The sequence below is a fragment of the Eurytemora carolleeae genome, unplaced genomic scaffold (genome assembly GCF_000591075.1).
Source record: "Eurytemora carolleeae unplaced genomic scaffold, Eaff_2.0 scaffold1323, whole genome shotgun sequence".
NCBI classification, from domain to species: Eukaryota; Metazoa; Arthropoda; class Copepoda; order Calanoida; family Temoridae; genus Eurytemora; species Eurytemora carolleeae.
In genome coordinates, this window is record NW_019402128.1 from 1 (window position 1) to 15895 (window position 15895).

General features: G+C 32.4%; 2 protein-coding genes across 3 annotated transcripts in view; both read right to left on the bottom strand.

The window, feature by feature from the left end:
* Positions 1–21: 21 nt before the first annotated feature.
* Positions 22–15895, bottom strand: part of LOC111717931 (CCR4-NOT transcription complex subunit 1-like) — a gene marked incomplete at its 3' end in the record, with an annotated part of 65186 nt that continues 49312 nt past the window's right edge. The window contains 6 exon segments of the mRNA XM_023493401.1: positions 22–145; positions 459–549; positions 1067–1127; positions 3980–4099; positions 4735–4825; positions 5923–6147. Of these exon segments, the coding sequence (XP_023349169.1) occupies positions 22–145; positions 459–549; positions 1067–1127; positions 3980–4099; positions 4735–4825; positions 5923–6147 (712 nt within the window).
* On the bottom strand, positions 10514–14556 carry LOC111717930 (CCR4-NOT transcription complex subunit 1-like). Of its 2 annotated transcripts, none has more exons than XM_023493399.1 (4): positions 14379–14556; positions 13756–13827; positions 11728–11808; positions 10514–10621 (listed from the first exon to the last, which is right to left on the bottom strand). In XM_023493399.1, exons 1-4 carry the CDS (start codon positions 14520–14522, stop codon positions 10529–10531), a joined length of 390 nt encoding a protein of 129 aa, XP_023349167.1. In that variant the 5' UTR covers positions 14523–14556; the 3' UTR covers positions 10514–10528. The 2 variants fall into 2 exon arrangements, with proteins under 2 accessions (XP_023349167.1, XP_023349168.1); XM_023493400.1 differs by lacking the exon at positions 10514–10621 and adding an exon at positions 10677–10766.

Consider the following 15895-nt stretch of genomic DNA (forward strand, 5'->3'; position numbering starts at 1 on the left):
GGGGGGGGGTAAGGTACGAACCTGTGATATGGAACCTGTTGGAACTCTTTCTTCCTAACTTCATGATCGATGAGAAGAACCCCAGCAACTATCCCAAGAACCTTGTTCAATAGGTTCACCTTAGTGATGGTGTTCTGTTGGTCTCCTAAACATTTCTCAATTTTTCTAACTACTAATATTTATCTTTACAAGTAACAAATTTAGCTTATAATTGTAGCTTAATGCTTAACAAGCAGACATTTTACTTCGTATTTTTTAAAACTAAAAATTTTGCCGAATTTTATGTTAAAATTGTTGCATTTTCAAAAATGAAAAATGTCATTTTTTTCTGGACAAAATTTTTCAACTTCGACTTGCCACAACACTTTCCCGGGGTCATGTGAATTGCAACAAGTGAGAGATACTCCAAGAAGGGTGGGGGGGAGGGGGCTATTAAAATTTATCATAAACTAACTTACCCGAGTGTTTCACAAGTAGTGCAATGAGACGAACAAATGCGTCAAGAGTGTGAAAACATTTTGCACGAACAAGGGATCCGTTGTTGGCAACCTTAAAAATAATTTTAAAAACTGATATCTGCTACAAAATCTAATTTTCTAATCCTTTCTTCGCAACCTGACTTGAATTTTTCTATCTCTCTTTTTTTTAATCAAATAGAAAACTATAACATCATAGGTTTATAAAGACAGAAAACTAGACCTTATAAAAAATATTGTTAAACATATTTAAACTAAACATCCGTTGTAAAAAAATCAGAAAAACAAATAATTTGGTGTCGTATCGTTAGCACTAATGATTGATCGGACTAACGTACATTCGCACTAACGTTTATCGGACTAACGTTTTACTTCAGGGTTAGGTTAGGTTAGGACAATTTCTGAGCCGAGCGCTGCGGCTAGGACAGGCTAGGGGGCCGAGCGCAAGCGGCTATGAGACAGGCTAGGGGGCCGGGCGCTGCGGCCACAAGTGTTGCTGATCAGCTGACTTTAGTGCAAAAGTACGTTAGTTCAATCGGACATTAGTGCAAACGATATAGCATCAATAATTTATCTAAAACTTTGTCTACCTGTTCACTCAGTGCTCTGTAGCAAAGATCTACGCACATCTGAGTTGACATACGGAAAAATCTGAGAACAAAAACTTTATTTAGATTAAGAGTATTCCTGAGAAAACGGTGGAAATTGAGCCAAACAAAAACTCTTCTTAAAGGGAGAGTTTATAATAATGTAAAGTATAAACCTTCAAAATTTTCTCTAAATGGGATGTCGCTTTTACGCCCCTGATCCTATTCTTCTCAAAACATTATCCGGTACCCTTTAAACCTTTGTCTGGTCATCGAAGGCAGAGTAATCCGTGTGTTAGACTCTAGAATGGTGTTCAAATTACCGGAGAGTAAACTCGACACAGCTCACGTGACATAATACTCAAGAATCCCAAACAATGTCCAACGAGGTTATCAAAAATGTGAATGAAAATGTTTACTGAAAAAACAGACTGAAAACTAAGTTAACATCAATTACGAGCACTTCTTTATATATTTAGGTTCCGGCATCCTTTAAAGGGTTTGGGTAAATTGTTTTGTATCAGATATGTCACTCTTCAAACGGAAGGTCACATGAAATTACGCCTACAGTCCCTTTAAGTATGATATTTTTAAAGCCATGTTTCCGAATGCTCATTTTGTTCGTAACAGTCCCTTTAAGATGACTCCAAGTGGGTGTATGGTGTTTTTACAGTGTGGGTGTCACTTCACTAATAAGTTCACAACAAAATAATACTTAAGAGTGTCTTTTTACCATTCTATAATATTTATCGTTAAATCATGAATACAGCTGTTAATCTTTTCTCTCTCTATTAAACAGGCCTCAAAATTTGCACGAAGAAATGGCACCAAAAATTTAACAAAATCGATTTAAGCAACACTAAGAATTTTATTTCTTTAGAATTTAAGTTCAAGTCTATTTTCATATCGTCAAGAATAAAAATTTATTCGGAAAGTTATTAGTTATTTACTAAATTGTTGATATTTACAATATAAAGACATCCTGTTTAGAACATGAGAATAAGAAACATGAATGATAATTTGCGGCAGAATGTTTGTTTGGCATTGTTGGGTGTAATGGTTGTACAATGTTCGACCAGATCAATCCTAGATGAACCCCTAACCTGCGCAACCCCGGGCACTCCACTTTAAACTACAAATTTTTTAGCAATATACAAACGTTGATATTTTTAACAAAACCTCGTATTCCGGCCGATTGAATTTGCCTTGAGAGGTTGAGAAATAGTTAAAAGTGGTCCGTTTATGTATAATTTGAATTGAATTGTACTGTAATAATATTAGACCCATAACCTCGCAGTTATTTATGTCCTTGAATACCCTAAATAAAGTTCCAAGAAACAGTACAATTTTAAATGCTGACAAAAAATCAAAATTTTCAGATTTTGTAAAAACTGAAGACGCGCAAATTATATAAAACGCATTTTAAAAAAATGCTTAAAGGGACTGTAAAGGAAAAATGAAAGGGGGTATAGGATGATACCAAATTATACCAAAACAGGCATAAGCCAGATTTTGTATAAAAGTTGTAGTATTAAATAGATCATATTCAACAATTACGCAACCAATCTGAAAACTACTATATCTCACAGCAACCTGAAAATCTCAGGTTTGCTCCTGTTATAATTATTTAATTTTTAACAGATATAATTGATAATATTATTACATTTAATCTGTACAGTCCGTATTACGTCACCAGAACTCAGCCAATGGCAGTGCAGTATACTGGTCACGTGATTTCCGTATGTACCACGTGACAACAATACTGCACTGTCATTGGCTGAAGTTATTGTGACGTAATACAGACTATACGGACTATATGTAATAATGTTATCAACTATATCTATCAAAAATGCAAAATAGAAAATAAAAATTCTAATAAAAGCAAACCTGAGATTCTCAGGCCCCTGTGGGACATAATCGTTTTCAGATTGGTTGCGTAATTGTTGAATATGATCTATTAAATACTACAACTTTTATACAAAATCTGGCTTATGCCCGTTTTGGTATAATTTTGACACAGTTTTATGTCAATTTCTCGAGACAGGAACATGAGATAGATGTCTTATAGATATCGTTCAAAACCTAAGATTCTCAGGGTTCATCCTATACCCCCTTTCATTTTTCCTTTAAAGTCCCTGATGTTTAATACCCCCCCCTCCCCCTCGGGAGGGGGGGGTATTAAATTATTAAATTTATCATTGGTATAAAATGCATATTTAACTAATATTAAATCCAAATACTCTAATTAACAGTAATAGAAATATTTACAATAATATTAGTTTATTCCAACGATGTTAAAGGAACTATTAATATTTCAAGTGAGCCTCCATTAAGAGAGGTGAATGCCAGATTCATAACATTTGTTTTAGCTAAAACGTTTAGTTTTGGTAACTGAGCTTCTAAATAGTTCCTAAAAATTGTTAATAAACATAAACATAAAACCACTAGTTGTACTCTCGTAAAAGCGTTATTAAATATGCTTATACATTAAAAATTAGTTGTAAAAAAAGACAATAACGTTCAGGATACGAAGTATCGTTAGATTCAATATAATAAAGTAAGATGCCTTTTATTGTAATGCGGAAACAAATGTATTCGAATCCGGGTTGTGAACATTTCTTCAAGATTTACTGAATCTTGTTTTTCTTCCTTCTTCGCTTATTTTTATGCTCAAATTAGATAAAACCTTTCAGAGATTAGGAAATTTCTATAATCTCTCTTTTTTTCAACAGTACAGATTTGGGTTTTAAGAGTAATAAAGTATTTTTGTTCTTTTCAGTTTTTGGTTGATATTTTCCCCATTAGATCTGGATCTGTATATTTTTACGGATCCGGATCAAAGAAGCCAAAATCTAGCGGATCCAACGGACCCGGATGTTTGTTGAATTTGGTCTCGGGATATTTAGAAAATTTTACCTTGTGATCAAATCATCTGTTTTTAGTAAACCGTGCATATTCATCTGCTGTACAAATACATGGAAAGCTTTAGTACTGTCCTTTCCAGCATTCGGAGAGTGGTACATATTCACCCATTCCCTAGATAGATAGATACATAGATGGATATGTAGTACGTATTACCCACTCCCTACATAGATACATATATAGGTGGTACATGTTAACACATTCACTGGATAGATAGATAGATAGGTGGTACATGTTAACACATTCACTGGATATATAGAATATAGATAGATAGGTGGTACATGTTAACACATTCACTGGATATATAGATAGGTGGTACATGTTAACACAGTCACTGGATATATAGATAGGTGGTACATGTTAACACATTCACTGGATAGATATATATATAGATGGTACATGTTAACACATTCACTGGATATATAGATAGGTGGTAAATGTTAACAAATTCTCTGGATAGATAGATAGGTGGTACATGTTAACACACATATGAGATAGATAAATAAAATAAAACAAGGATTAATGTGTTCTCAAATGATTGTTCGTTCACCTGTTATTAGAAAATTCCAAAATTTATATAAAATAGATTTATGAAAAAATACGAGATATTAAAATATTAGACAAAGTTAATAATTCGTCTTTGAAAGCGTTGTTTAAAAGACTTTTCGGACTTTTCCGACTCGACTTCTTTTGTTAGAAAATCTTTCTACAAAATATGCAACTTATACAGATAATGTTTAAATGAAAACCTGAGCAAGAACTCTGTTTTCTCCATGAGCCCTGGAGGATCCTCATATTCTCTAGCTTGTTGAATACCACTGTGCAGTTGGCTTGTGGGCCCTGGAAGAATATCAAAATAGAAGATCCATTCTAAGTCTTAACTTTTCATAGGTAAAATTTGATGGTCCCTCAAACACCCAAATGAAATAACAATGCTTCGTCAAATAAAATAAAATGTTTCGCAGGAATTGATTTGAGCTCCAACAGGGAGGTTCAGGTCCCAAATGAGTGGTGGATTTTTTAAAATTTTGTACTAAGGAGTTCTTCTAGCATTTTATTTAAAAATATATCTATCATTATAAGTTTACATGTTCTAGAATCCCAGCAACAGTTTTAGCCATGCCACCATTTCAGAGCCGGCGATTAAAAACAATCAAGAAAATACGATTCAGGTCTAAACTGTCGTTGGGCCTTATTTACGGCTTGAGCTTTCGGATTCAAGCTGCATCTTATTTTACACAGTTAGATAAAAAGGAATTGGCGCAACTCGAGTTTTTATTAGAACAAGACTAAACATCGAGCCTTATTTTCCACTAAAACAACCAAGGTCGGTTTTATTTTCATTGGGCCTAACTCCGAAGTAAAGTCTATGATCTCGCAGTTGTAATTAACGTGGCACAAGGTGTCGTCAGAGCTGAGTCTAAGATTGGGTCTTAAAGCTGGGTTTAAGGAAGCTTTTAAATCGCGGGCTCAGGACACCGTTTTTAAAACTATGAATGAAAGATGTATCCTTAACGGGTTTTATCTGGAAAAGTTGCACGGTATGTTAACCAAATTTTAATAATAGAAATCCAAGAAAAGCATTGCTTACAGGCACTATAGATTAATACAACACGAGCGAAAAAATTTCTAAAGTAGAACAAAATAAAAATTACGAAAAAAAGATCCTAATTCATTTATCAAAATCAGCATCATCAGCAAAATTGGCGGTCTAGATTGAGATTAATATTTACAATACAGGCAGCTGGACCATAAAGTCATAAAAATTGACAATAAAAAACGTCAAGAAAACAATCATAATATTGACAATCACGATTGGTGGGCCATGGACCACCATCAAACTAAACAATAACTGGCGGGTCCTGGACAACCATAACTAAAAATCACGGCTTGTGGGCCCTGGAACACCATCTACTAAGATAAAAAGCTTCCTTTACCTGACATTTGTAGATTCTGTTCTATCCTTTCACTGCTCATCTTGATCATATCAACGATCTGGACCAAACCCTCGGGTGGACTGCGGGAGTTATTGGCGATCTGAACCAGCACCTCGATCGTTCCGAACAGATCGGACTCGATCAACTGAGCGTTGGATCGATCATCGATTAGGTAGATCTTGGCCAGGATCATTGCGAAGTTTATAACTTGTAGATTGTTTCCACCTATATAATTAATTATGAATTAATCATTAGTATCAAAATAAGTCAGTTTATTGACACCAATTATAAAGACGAAATATATATCTGGTGCGTAAATACTGCAATTATGAACCGTCTTAACACCATTAGAACTGGATCTCAGTTGGATTATCAATTTCCCTACAAAGTGCGTGTTTATGTCAATTTCTCGAGACAGGAACATGAGATAGATGTCTTATAGATATCGTTCAAAACCTAAGATTCTCAGGGTTCATCCTATACCCCCTTTCATTTTTCCTTTAAAGTCCCTGATGTTTAATACCCCCCCCTCCCCCTCGGGAGGGGGGGGTATTAAATTATTAAATTTATCATTGGTATAAAATGCATATTTAACTAATATTAAATCCAAATACTCTAATTAACAGTAATAGAAATATTTACAATAATATTAGTTTATTCCAACGATGTTAAAGGAACTATTAATATTTCAAGTGAGCCTCCATTAAGAGAGGTGAATGCCAGATTCATAACATTTGTTTTAGCTAAAACGTTTAGTTTTGGTAACTGAGCTTCTAAATAGTTCCTAAAAATTGTTAATAAACATAAACATAAAACCACTAGTTGTACTCTCGTAAAAGCGTTATTAAATATGCTTATACATTAAAAATTAGTTGTAAAAAAAGACAATAACGTTCAGGATACGAAGTATCGTTAGATTCAATATAATAAAGTAAGATGCCTTTTATTGTAATGCGGAAACAAATGTATTCGAATCCGGGTTGTGAACATTTCTTCAAGATTTACTGAATCTTGTTTTTCTTCCTTCTTCGCTTATTTTTATGCTCAAATTAGATAAAACCTTTCAGAGATTAGGAAATTTCTATAATCTCTCTTTTTTTCAACAGTACAGATTTGGGTTTTAAGAGTAATAAAGTATTTTTGTTCTTTTCAGTTTTTGGTTGATATTTTCCCCATTAGATCTGGATAGATCCGGGAGACGCATACTCCTGGGGAACGCTGAAAGGATAAGGTTCCTCATCTGTATACAGTTAGGAGGGATTACATCACAGAATCCGTAATGGTAATCACACAGGAACTCAGGGAAATCATGAAGAAGAACCAACAAGACTCGGAGTGTACCTGAATATCAATTGAGTTAAGATACAATAATCTAAGAAAACCCAAGAAAAATTTGGACATTAACTTACTACATTTTCGAATACTTTCTAAAATATATCAAAAAAAGTATTCATAATACTGTGAATACTATTGTTTCAAACATATCTATAGTTTGAAACAATAAAAAATCAAATAGGCGGAAATAATATATATAATTATATATTTTACACTTAATCTTAGCCAACAGAGCATTTTCTGGGTTCAAAGATCCGGATACAAGTGGAAACATAATTTTTTTTTTTCAAATAAAAGATCAAGAGGTTGTTCATCCATCTCAAGCAATCGCACACATCGCAGAAGTGGGTCAAGAAATCATTGTTTGCTGATAAAATCAGATTTGAGCAGGATAAGAGCAAGATAATTTAAGGTTCGTGGGTGAATATCGTTTATTTTTTTACCACCGAACAGAGCACATAATACATATTAAAGATTACGTAAAAGTCATTATTAAACACGAGAAAGAATTTTAAAAAAGAAAAAGTATTTTTAATAAACATTTTGAACGATAATTGAAATAAAAAATAATCTGAATCTTAGAATAAATGAACTTAATATGTGTTCTGTATTTCCTCGACATTATTCATCCCCCCCCCCCCAATCAAATTATTTGCACTTGAAGAAAATGTTTAAGTTGTTTCCATGACACTTTTTTATAGTGGTATGTCTAATTCACAACGCTTAGTCGGATCAAGTATGAATAATATATTAATGTTTACGTTTACTTTCATCTGTGCTTAATTTGCACATTTATTGCCTCACAACACTTAAGAAATGTTCAGAATTAAAAACTTTTCATACCACTCTGAATCTGGCATGTCCATTAGAAAAGGAGAAGCCACTCAAAATAAAGATGACATACCCTTTAACGTAAACTTCCTATCTTTATAAAAAAAAACATTTAATTGTACATTCCGAAAACATTTAATAAAGAAGAAACAAGATTTCCCAAATATTTACACTAGGACAAAAAAAAACTAAAAATAGTGAGAAGACTTTAGTTCTACTTTTATTTAGTGTCTAAATGAACATAAACAATTGTGCAATACAGCTTCTTTATGCTACTGGTGAACTATTTGCTGGATTAAATCAACAAATACACATGAAACTGCTTAAATATCATCTTTTATAGGCTCGACTGTATACACCCTGTATTATCTAGTTTAAACCCACTTAAATAATGTTCGATATTTTCTCAAATGACAATTTCCCAAATAACTTCCCAAATGTGCAAATTCCCAAACGGCAACTTCCCACAGGTTGTGAGAAATCACACAATTAGAAGTTGCCACTTGGGAAAACACCCAAGGGAAGTTCCCGCCTGGGAAAGTACCTAATATCACTCGAATTACCTCTGTAGAGCTTCTGAACTGGTTTAGCGAGTTCGGCATTCCTGAGGAAGGGAGATAAGAACTTAAACAGTGCCGTCAATAACTAAAATATATAAATTTCATGAAATATCTATTCAATGTAGTTTGACAGCAGTTTTATGCACAATAAAGGAGTAACATATTTAAAATCATTTAAATTCTAATATTCCCTTTACGCTTCAAATGCCACACAAAAAAACTAGTGACAGGATGACATAATGAATGACAAAATGAAAAAAATATAAAAAGTTCTAAAAGGAAGATTGAATTACTACATGACTGACAGAAAAAAAACACGCGTGTATTGAATGTCTGCAAGCCACAAGGATGAATTAGTAAATATATAAGGATGAATGAATGAACTAATGAATGAATAACCCTACCTGTGCATACATAGGCCAACCCTTCTGTTGAGGAGTAAGTGAAAGAATCCGTCCAATGAAAACTCTGTGAGAAACAATTTCAAGCCATGCGTACGCAAACCCTGGGGCTTTAGTCGGTCGGAGGATATTCAACATGTTACAGTAGGCAGTTAACACCTAGATATAATATTCAACATGTGACAGTACGCAGTTAACACCTAGATATAATATTCATCATGTTACAGTAGGCAGTTAACACCTACATATAATATTCAACATGTTACAGCACGCAGTTAACACCTAGATATAATATTCAACATGTTACAGTACGCAGTTAACACCTAGATATAATATTCAACATGTTACAGNTTGATGAACTCTTTAACAGAAACATAACTCGTTAATTAAAAAATTAATTTCTGATTTTGGCCCTTTGAAAGATTGGCCTAATTTTTATTTTTATTTCAAAAATTGGGGTATCATGTTTATTTAATGACATTAATAAATACCTGGAAATTGATGGTCTCCAAAATTTGATCTGGGGCATTAAGTTCCAGATAGAGCATGATGAAAACCCTGGAAAATTTATTTGTATCTATAAAATTTCAGTTTATTAGTAAAAACTAATTATTTACATATCAAAATTATCTAAACGCGTAAGATTCTTGGAAAAACTTAATATCATCCCTACATTAGATAATTAAAGAAAACAAAATGGTTAAATGCTTTAATTCCATTCAAGTTCTAGAAAGAACTTATGTAACCTTTCAAGTACTTAAAAAAGAACCCTTAAAGATAAACAAGAAGTTTGTTAATTTATCTACTGAAAGCTTTCACCAACGTCCTATCTATTAAAAGTTTTGTCACTTAAACATTATTATTTATTAACAAGAAGTAAATTATTTTATCTCCTGGAAGCTTGCACCCACGTCCCATCAGTTAACACCTAGATATAATATTCAACATGTTACAGTACGCAGTTAACACCTAGATATAATATAATAAAATAAGATTTCACGGATTTCAAAATTTTGAGAAAAAAAAACCCTGACCTTGTAATCTGCTCCTGAATGGACTCTGTGTTGGCCTCTCCAAACAGATAGAGGAGCAGGCAGGAGAAGTAATGAGTATGGGAGTTAGGATACCTTAGCTGGTTAGCAATACAGTTTAGGAACAGATACCTTCCTTCTGTATCCATATCAACTGCCAGGTTCTACAATATATATATATAGAATATACAGGTTAGGAACACCTTCCCTCTGTATCCATATCTACTGCCAGGTTCTACTATATATATATATATATATATATATAGAATATACAGTTTAGGAACAGATACCTTCCTTCCGTATCCATATCTACTGTCAGGTTTTACAATATATATATATAGAATATACAGTTTAGGAACAAATACCTTCCTTCTGTATCCATATCTACTGCCAGGTTCTACTATATATATAGAATATACAGTTTAGGAACAGATACCTTCCTTCTGTATCAATATCTACTGTCAGGTTCTACTATATATATATAGAATATACAGTTTAGGAACAGATACCTTCCTTCTTTATCCATATCTACTGCCAGGTTCTACTATATATATAGAATATCAGTTTAGGAACAGATACCTTCCTTCTGTATCAATATCTACTGCCAGGTTCTACAATATATATATATAGAATATACAGTTTAGGAACAGATACCTTTCTTCTGTATCAATATCTACTGCCAGGTTCTACTATATATGTAGTAAGAATTAATGAATAAATAAGTGAATAATATAAGGATAAGTGAATGAAAAATACTATTGAATGAATGAAGGCAATGATAATTAATTATACTTCTAATGATAAATTCATAAATGAAACAAAATGATAGATTAATAAATGAAACTTCTAATGATAAATTAATGAATAAAACTACTCTGGATAAATTAATGAATGAAACAACTAATGATAATTAACGAATGAAACTACTCAGGATAAATTAATGAATGAAAACTACTAATGATAAATTAACGAATGAAACTACATGATAGGTAAATGAATTAAACGAACTGATAGATTAATGAATGTAACTACTAATAATAAATAAATGAATGAAACTACTTAGGATAAATTATTGAATGAAATTACTCGGATAAATTAATGAACGAAACTACTCAGGAAAGATTAAAAACTACTAATGATAAATTAATGAATAAAACTACCCAGGATAGATTAATTAATGAAACTACTAATGAAGAATGAATGTAAAACTACTAATAAAGAAAGGATGACACTACAATTGATAGATTAATAAATGAAACTACTAATGAAGAATGAATGAATAAAACTACTAATGAAGAATGAATACATGAAACTCCTAAAAAAGAATTAAGGATTGAACCTCCTAATGAAGAATTAATGATTGAAACTACTAATGATAAATCAAGGAATGAAACTACAAATGATAGGTTAATGAATAGAACTAAATGATAAATGAATGAAACTAAATAATGAATTAATGAATGACATTAATAATGATGAATTAATGAAACTACTAATAATAAATTAATGAAAAACACTAAATGATAAATTAATAAATGAACTACAAATGATGAATGTATGAATGAAACTACTTAAATACTAAGGATAGATTAATAAATGAAACTACAAATGATGAATGAATGAATGAAAACTAAAAAGAAAGTTTACCTGGAATATATCCATATGGGATGAGTGAGCAATGGATGACATGCTAGGACTATTGTTTTTCCCGCGGATAAATTGAATAGCCTGACCAAAATATAATTTTAATTTTTCTACAAACAATGGAATATTTACTTCTGCTTAGTCATACTAAATGTCTATTTTCTTCTGCTCAGTACAAACATATGTCTATTTTCTTCTGCTTAGTAAAAACATATGTCTATTTTCTTCTGCTTGGTACAAACATATGTCTATTTTCTTCTGCTTAGTACAAACATATGTCTACTTTCTTCTGCTTGGTACAAACATATGTCTATTTTCTTCTGCAAAGTGAAAAACATATTTCTATTTTCTTCTTCGTATTTCACACTTCACATAGATGACTTTAGTTTTGCTCAGTACAAATAGATGTCTATTTACTTCTGTATTGTACACACGTGACACTTCACATTTATGTCAATTAGATTCTGCAAGTACAGTCTATTTCAGGGGACATTAGTTCCAAACCTAACACTTGGCCCATTTCTAACACTGAGTGTTAGAAATGGGCACAAATTGAAAGACTGGGTTTTTGGGATCCCGGCCCATATCCAGAGTAAAAGTCGATAGTGAAAACTATAACCAACATTTTATTAAACATTACGAGGACAACAATTCCCAATTTTAAACTTACTATTAAATAAAAATTATAATAGAAGTTCTTTTTACATTAAAGCTCTTGACCGTTTTCACGACAATGTTAGGTTTTCCATTTTCGAACATATCATGTATTAGAAACATTGTCGCGTTTTCGAGACAAAACCCACTTTCCCGTTTTTTAGTATAATCCACGATTAAACAAAACTCATTTTCATAACTTACAAAATCACTGAAAACAAAAATGATCTTATTAACTTCTGAATTTTTCTAGAATCTAAGTTTCCACATTTTATCTGTTAAATTAGAGAATATGGATGATTTATTTTCAAGCATTAGAAACAAACAGTTTCCCGCACTTCTAGTCAAATCTAAATTGTAAGAACAAATGATATTAATTTTTTGATTTCCGTAATTGTCTCAAAACCAGGATATGTTTTGAAAACGCGACATGAGCTGAAATCCGGTAATAGTTTCAAAATAGGGATATGTTCGAAAATGAAATCAAGAATCATCAAAAACTAATTCTCACACCTTATTATTGGTTTGAAATTTACATGTATTGTTTAAATATATAGTTTTAGCCATTTTTTTTTATAAATATAAGGTGTAAATTTGTTCTACTCGTCTTGGATTTAAAGATATATGCTAATTTGACCCATTTCTAACACTCAATGTTAGAAATGGGCGGAGTATTAGTTTTGGAACTTATATTCCCTGTATTTACATCTGCTAAATGCAAACAGATGTCAATTGACTTATGCTAACAGCCAATGCATACTGCAAATTTGCAAGAACCCTAAAATCTTTGTTTATTTCAAATTTCAATATTAAATTACAATGATATTTAACTTTTGAGAATCCTTTAATGCCTGTATGCAAAAAATAAACCTCTTATTTCACTTTTCACTCATATTTGATAAATTGAAAACCAGAATTTTACCGACATATAAGATTAAGGTAAAGTTTAGCATACAATTCATTGCTCTTCGCTAAAAACATTTTGTGGAAATTTTGTTTATTTCAAATATTTTTCATAACAATCTTACAAGAATAAAAAGTTTAGTAAAAAATGCCATCTTCAAATGTAAACAGCGTTTATACAGACTTCGGCCGAATAGAACAGTTATTGTGAAAAATAATTTTCGAGGGGAAAGATGAAAATGGGAGTCAACTTAAAAGCTTATAAGTTTACCCACATTTATTCAATTTGTTCGACCAATATGATTTTTTTTCCATAGAAATATTTAACATTAATTAAGTGTTTGTACAAACCTAGGAAGACATTCTTTTAACACACAAAACAGAAATTTGACTAATGTATAATTAATCATTCCTTATCATCATATCATATAAATATATATATTTCGTCTGTTATTAATAGGTATTACACATTACCTGTGTACCCACGTACATAACCAGAGCGTTGATCATCGAGATGTTATATCGCATCCCAGGCTCGTTGGAAACCTTACAATTAAACATGGTTATATAATCAGAATAAAAGATTTTTTCAGGAGAAATTACAGAAAAAAATATTTATAAAAAAATGTTCAGAGGTGGGAGCTTGAACACTTGATCTCGAAATCAAATGTGGGTACTTTTGAATTTGAAAATAAATTCTAGATCCCGCAGAGTTTGACCACCACGGAACATCGAAGAGGAATTAAATGAATCCGCAAGTCTGTGAAAGACAAAGATTAATATATGCTTGCTCCCAAGATTCACAACATAACAGTTCTAACTTCAGGACAAAAATGAACCAAAGAGAACTAAAGGTGCGGATCCAATAAATACGAAGCACTGCTAGGGGAGCAAGTGGTTTTCATCAACTTTAAGCAAAAGTTTGTTTATCTGATTCTGTTGTCAAGCTAATAATTTATTCAGTTGATTGAATACTTATCAAATTATGAAATTTTCACTCTACATTGCTGGATTCCAAGTGCATTGGACTATTTAAACTCATGAATTGAATTTGACGGTCGTCTTTCTATTCCATACTTCTGGGGTTGACTGTATACCTGTAGATTGGTTCTTAGCTCTGATAGAAAGCTGACCGGAGTCCGGTTCTTGAGATACGAGTCTAGATCCTTCTTGAAACTAGGTTTAATCAGAGCTGAAAAGTTGGTCACCATTCTTGGAGCAATTGAGATCTCAGGAAGCATATCAACCTAAATTAAAACAATTGAGATCTCAGGAAGCATATCAACCTAAATTAAAACAATTGAGATCTCAGGAAGCACATCAACCTAAATTAAAACAATTGAGATCTCAGGAAGCATATCAACCTAAAATAAAACAATTGAGATCTCAGGAAGCATATCAACCTAAATTAAAACCATTCTTTTGTCGAGTGGCATTTCTTATCCATATTAAAATCTTCAATCAAGAATGAATATCCATATTCTAACTAATTAATTGATTATGAGGTTTAATAAAAAATCACTAAATTAGGGACGTCAAAGAAAAATAGATAGATAGAATAGAATCAACGATTTACAAAAAAACAGAGGAAGCTACATCGGGGGAAATTTTTCATTTCCACCAGATGTATATAATCTCAGAATTTCTATTTTCTCCACTTTTGATGGTGATAAAACCTATCCCAACCAATACCATTCATGAAAACTTTTTATATAAGAATAGCCAGATTCTTCCCAAATATAATATCAATCCTAAGCAAAGAGAGAAGGAAAGTTTATATAAACAAACACACAAAGTACGAGTTGACAGTACAGTAGAGACTCAAGCTTTATATTTCCAACTCAATCTTGAGAATTTCAGGCGACTAAACTAACACTCTATTATGGAATAATCTTACTCCCACATTTTGATATTTAAAAATACAATATTTATGACAATTCCTCTGATTGAAGGATGAAGATTAACTTTTTATACTAACGAGTTGAAATTCATGTAATCTGTAAATAAGTAGCAGGGGTTTATCTTCAATATACAGTTTTTGTCTTTTAAGTAAAATATGAAAACATCCAGTAATCCCACACGTGATATCTATTTTTGTATTTTGCTGGTCTGTTTGTCTGTCTGTCCGTCTGTGTTCAATAAACGTCAAAGCGGCTAAACCCTGTCGGGCCCAAATTTCGTGTTGGACCTCACGTGACCCCAGGGGCGGTTTATGAATGATCCAAATTTCAAAAATTACCCTCGACCAAAATTCGATTTCCATTAAATTTTGAAAATCTATGATTTCTTTTATCAAATCCTTGGAACTTGAAATTATGCTGACTTTTCCTTTGAAAAGTAAAAAGTAGTGAAACTCCAATGAAATTCCATCCAGTCCCATATATCTCTCATTTCAGTCATATTTATATATTATACAGGTCCTATTCACGTTCTGTGCTTCATTTAATTCAATTCATGTCCCGTCCCGTCCCGTCCCGTCCCGTCCCGTCCCGTCCCGTCCCATCCCATCCCATCCCATCCCATCCCATCCCATCCCATCCCATTCCATCCCATTCCATCCCATTCCATCCCATTCCATCCCATTCCATCCCATCCCATTCCATCCCATTCCATC

What these genes read in the sequence shown, in the direction of transcription:
- LOC111717930 (XM_023493399.1), bottom strand. Translation starts at nt 14,522, where the DNA reads ATGCTTCCTGAGATCTCAATTGCTCCAAGAATGGTGACCAACTTTTCA. An exon ending in AGCTAAGAACCAATCTACAG is followed by an intron (nt 13,828 to 14,378) that starts GTATACAGTCAA and finishes TTTAATTGTAAG; the next exon opens with GTTTCCAACGAGCCTGGGAT. An exon ending in TTATGTACGTGGGTACACAG is followed by an intron (nt 11,809 to 13,755) that starts GTAATGTGTAAT and finishes TATTTTGGTCAG; the next exon opens with GCTATTCAATTTATCCGCGG.